The sequence below is a fragment of the Tupaia chinensis genome, unplaced genomic scaffold (assembly GCF_000334495.1).
Source record: "Tupaia chinensis unplaced genomic scaffold, TupChi_1.0 Scaffold000201_1, whole genome shotgun sequence".
NCBI lineage: Eukaryota > Metazoa > Chordata > Mammalia > Scandentia > Tupaiidae > Tupaia > Tupaia belangeri.
The window spans coordinates 2,558,188-2,562,552 of NW_006159676.1; the positions used below are offsets into that span (position 1 = coordinate 2,558,188).

The 4,365-nt window shown below is 48.9% G+C and overlaps 1 protein-coding gene across 1 annotated transcript in view; it reads right to left on the reverse strand.

Annotated features, from left to right (window-relative positions):
• FCHO1 (FCH and mu domain containing endocytic adaptor 1) overlaps nucleotides 1-4,365 on the reverse strand; it is a 53,559-nt gene that overhangs the window by 36,123 nt on the left and 13,071 nt on the right. The window contains 2 exon segments of the mRNA XM_014587298.2: nucleotides 220-294; nucleotides 981-1,072. Coding sequence (XP_014442784.1) covers nucleotides 220-294; nucleotides 981-1,072 — 167 coding nt within the window.

Genomic DNA, 4,365 nt, shown 5'->3' on the forward strand with positions numbered 1-4,365 from the left:
ACAAAAACCCCCTCCAAAAAAAAAAAAAAAAAAAATACTTATGGAATGAATGAATAGTTAGTGACTGAGTGACATATATTTCCTGTCCCAACAGCCCCAAAGCAGGGCCAATGACACCCTGGTCTACAGGTCAGCAGGGAAATGAAGAGGTGTCCACCCAAGGGGAGGCTCCTGATAGCCCCAGGGACCCGACCACCTTGTGACCCTGCCCCAACTTACCCCATGGGGGTCCCGTTGCTGGCCAGCTTGGAAAGTTTTGCCATCGCCTTCGAATACGTCTCCTCGATGGTGGCCCTGGGTGGCAGGACAGGAGAAGATGAGAAAGGTTCTGGTCATTCTCGGGAGAGAGATCACCTCCCGTGGCCTCAGTTTCCCCATCTTGAACATCTACAAAGTGGCTCTCCATGGGGAAGAGGGTCTGTTTAGTTATTTTTACTTACTTACTTTTTAGTTTTTTTGCTCTAGGACACATGCACTCACTGGAGAGAGACAGAGAGACAGAAAGCGAGAAATCACCCCCCAGGGGGGGATGGCCACCCCGCAATCCCTTCTCCTCCATTCTCCTCTCGGGATCTTGGGCACGCACGCACACGCGCCCGGCGTGAGTTTAAGCCACCAGGTCCAGGACTCGAACTGCAGTCGGCTACATGGGAGTCCAGTGACACAGCCATTATGCTAAGTGCTGGTCTCTAAGTAGGTATCTTTTCTTTTGTTAGAAACCTGTCCATTGTTGTTTAAAAGGAAGGATGGATAAAAGATGGATAAATAAATGGGAGGGTGGAGTTGACAGGGTCAAGAACCTCTGGTTTTGAGGGTCTTCAGGCCGTTCTGGTTTCTGGAACCCCCTGGGTTCTATGCCCAGCTAAGACGGGAGGAGGTTCATATTTTAGACTGGAAAAAATGTGGGCGGTGCCACAAGATGGGCGTGGCCTCCAGGTCTCTGGGCGTGGCCTGGGGTGGGTGGGGCTTGGGGACCTCACCTTTCCCGGATGAAGTCCGCCAGCTCCTTGGTTGAGATAGGCCCCTGCTTCACGCTGTGATACAGGACCTCAAAGCCATGGTTCTTCTCGCCCTACAGGGAACAGGAGTGGAATTGAGAAAGGGGATGGAGAGGGCTTTAAAGCTGCCTAGCAACAGGGGCGTGGCCTAAGGAAGTAACCAGCAGAAGTCCATCCCCTTGGGTGTAAGGACTGGCTCAGGCCTGGACCAATCATGTGTTGTATTTCCGCAGAACCACAGAGATTGGCTCATGGCATTTAAGTTGGTCCAATCAGAATGAAGCTTGGGATTTTTGATCCATAATTGAGGGAGCGCAATTGGCTCTTATCTCTTTCAGCTCTTTTTTTCTCTCTCTCTCTCTTTTTTTTTTTTTCTGTTTATTTATTGAGAGACAAAAGGACACTCCCAACAAGGTCTCCAGGCCAGGATCCACTCCCAGCTTCAGCCAGCCAGGATCACAGGTTGTGCGTGCCAGGTGTGCATGAGGAGCCTTTCAAATATGACTTGGGACCCTCCTTCATGGCCCCAGCATCATGGAATATTGTGGTACCTATAAATGAGGTATTATGTGGTACAGGGAGAAATTGGATATCAAATAGAAACAATGAACTTTGTAAAGAATCTGAATCTGAGAGAGCCCAAATAAAAAACATGCGTAGAGTCCAACTGCTGGATCAAACCTACCCTGAAAGCCACGTGACCCCACAACATATAAACCAATGCAATCCTGAGTTTTTGTTCTTTTTTTTTTTTTTTTTTTTGAGAGGTTTTTGCTATAGGGCGCGTGCGCTCGCCAGACAGACAGAGAGAGACAGAGAGATAGAAAGCAGGAAATCACCCCCCAGGGGGGATGGCCACGCCGCAATCCCTTCTCCTCCATTCTCCTCTCGGGATCTTGGGCACGCACGCACACGCGCCCGGCGTGAGTTTAAGCCACCGGGTCCGGGACTCAAACCGCGGTCGACTACATGGGAGTCCAGTGACATAGCCATTACGCTAACTGCTGGTCCCAGTTTCTGTTCTTACCAACATAGAAACTCCTCTGAAAGTCTAGAGCAGGGTTTGAGTCTCAGTTCCCAGGACCCCACAAAGCTCAGTACCAGGTAAGGCATAGAACAGAAATCTTTGTTTTTTGAATACGTGAACAAATAAGCTTTTCTGCTTTAATGTGCTAAATTTTTTTTTGGTGGGGGAGAGGTTTTATTGCTGTAGGGTGCGTGCGCTCGCCAGAAAGACAGACAGAGACAGAGAGACAGAAAGCGAGAAATCACCCCCCAGGGGGGATGGCCACGCTACAATCCCTTCTCCTCCATTCTCCTCTCGGGATCTTGGGCATGCACGCACACGCACCAGGTGTGAGTTTAAGCCACCGGGTCCAGGACTCGAACTGTGGTCTGCTACGTGGGAGTTGGGCAACATAGCCATTTCGCTAACTGCTGGTCCCTAATACGCTAATGTTGATGGAGACTAAGCCTCAACTCTGGTGTCTGTTCATTCTGATGCCTCCAAATTCTGGGCTTGGAGTGCTGAAGGAAGCCAGGGCTGTGCTGTGTAGCCTAGGGACATCATTGTACCTCTCTGAACCTTAAGATGAGGCAAGGGGCCGGCAGGTAGCATGGTGGTTAAGGTGCTGGTCTCCCACGTGGCTGACTATGGTTCGAGTCCCAGATCTAGTGACTTGTTTTCTCATTCCTGTCTCTGTCTCTTTCTCGTGAGCACACATGCCATATAAAACATTTAAAAAATAATAATAATAATAAATAAAACTTCTATAATTCTTTCTTCTTTTTAGAGAGGTTTTTGCTGTAGAGCACATGTGCTTGCCAGAGATGGAGAGACAAACAGCAAGAAATCACCCCCCTCCAGGGGGAATGGCCATTCCGTAATCCCTTCTCCTGCATTCTCCTCTGGGGATCTTGGGCACGGATGCACATTCATGCCGGCGTGAATTTCAAGTCACTGGGTCTGGAACTTGAACCGCGTAGTCAGCCATGTGGGAGTCCAGCAACATAACCATTACACCATCTTCTGGTCCCTATAATTTTTTTTTTTTTGGTAAGCATTTATGTAATTTTATTTGTTGTTATTCTTTTTAAATTTGACCAGAGAGATAGAGGGAAAGTGAGAAAGCAAGCTACCAGGTGTGGGACTCAAACGGTGGTTGGCCATGTGGCAGTCCAGCGCCTTAACCACCACGCCACCTGCTGGGCCCCATAAATAATTCTTAAAAAAAAAATTAGAGCGGGGACCAGCAGTTAGCGTAATGGCTATGTCACTGGACTCCCATGTAGTTGACCGCAGTTCGAGTCCTGGACCCAGCTTAAACTCATGCCCTCTCTGTCTTTCTGGCAAGCGTGCGTGCCCTATAGCAAAAACCTCTCAAAAAAAAAAAAAAAAAAAGAATTCTTGATATAAAAATAACAAAGCCCTTGGGGTCAGCAGGTGGCATGGTGGTTAAGGACACTAGACTCCCACATGGTGGACCAAGGTTCAAGTCCCGGACCTGGTGGCTTGCTTTTGCTCTTTCTCTTCCCTACCTGTTTCTCTATGGTCAAATTAAAATAAAATAAATAAATAAAGGTAAAATAATTCTTTTTTTTAAATAATTATTTTATTTTATTTCATTTATTCATTCATTTATTTTAATTTGACCAGAGAGAGAGAGAAAGAGAGAGACAGAAAGTAAGCCACCAGGTCCAGGACTCGAACCATGGTCGGCTATGTGGGAAGGTCCAGCACCTTAACCACTACGCCCCCTGCTGGTCCCAAAATAATTCTTAAAAAAAAAGAAACTAACAAAGCCCAAGTGTCCAATCCTTGTCCATGCGCTGGGTTGCTTTGAGGGGGTGACATCCACTCCCCGGCCTCAGTCTCCTTGTCAGTTAGATGGGAAAACGCCATCACATCCCAAGGGTCTTGGTGAGATGGGGCGGCCGGGTGTGGCACGCAGGGTCCTCCTGGGGGGCAGTGAGGGCCCTGCTGGGGGATCCTCCGTGAGGCCGTACCAGGCACTGCTGCCCAGGCCAGCATCTGGGGCTGACGTGGAGGCAACCGCTGGCCCGATTCCCAGACTTGGCAACGCCCCAGCGGCGTCTGCTGCCTTCAGCCTGGGCTGACTGCCGAGGGTCCCAGGAGGGGCTGTCTCGGGCCTGTGCCTCCTACCAGAACCTCTGCTCTCCAATCTTGCCCCAATACCCGCCAGAGTGGGAGTTTTCTTTAAAAAAAAAAATAAATAAATTCAATCATTTATTCGAATTTGACCAGAGAGAGACACAGAAAAAAAGGGAAACTGAGAAAGCAAGCCACCAGGTCCGGGATTCGAACCGTGGTTGACCATGTGGGAGTGTCCAGCGTCTTAACCACCAC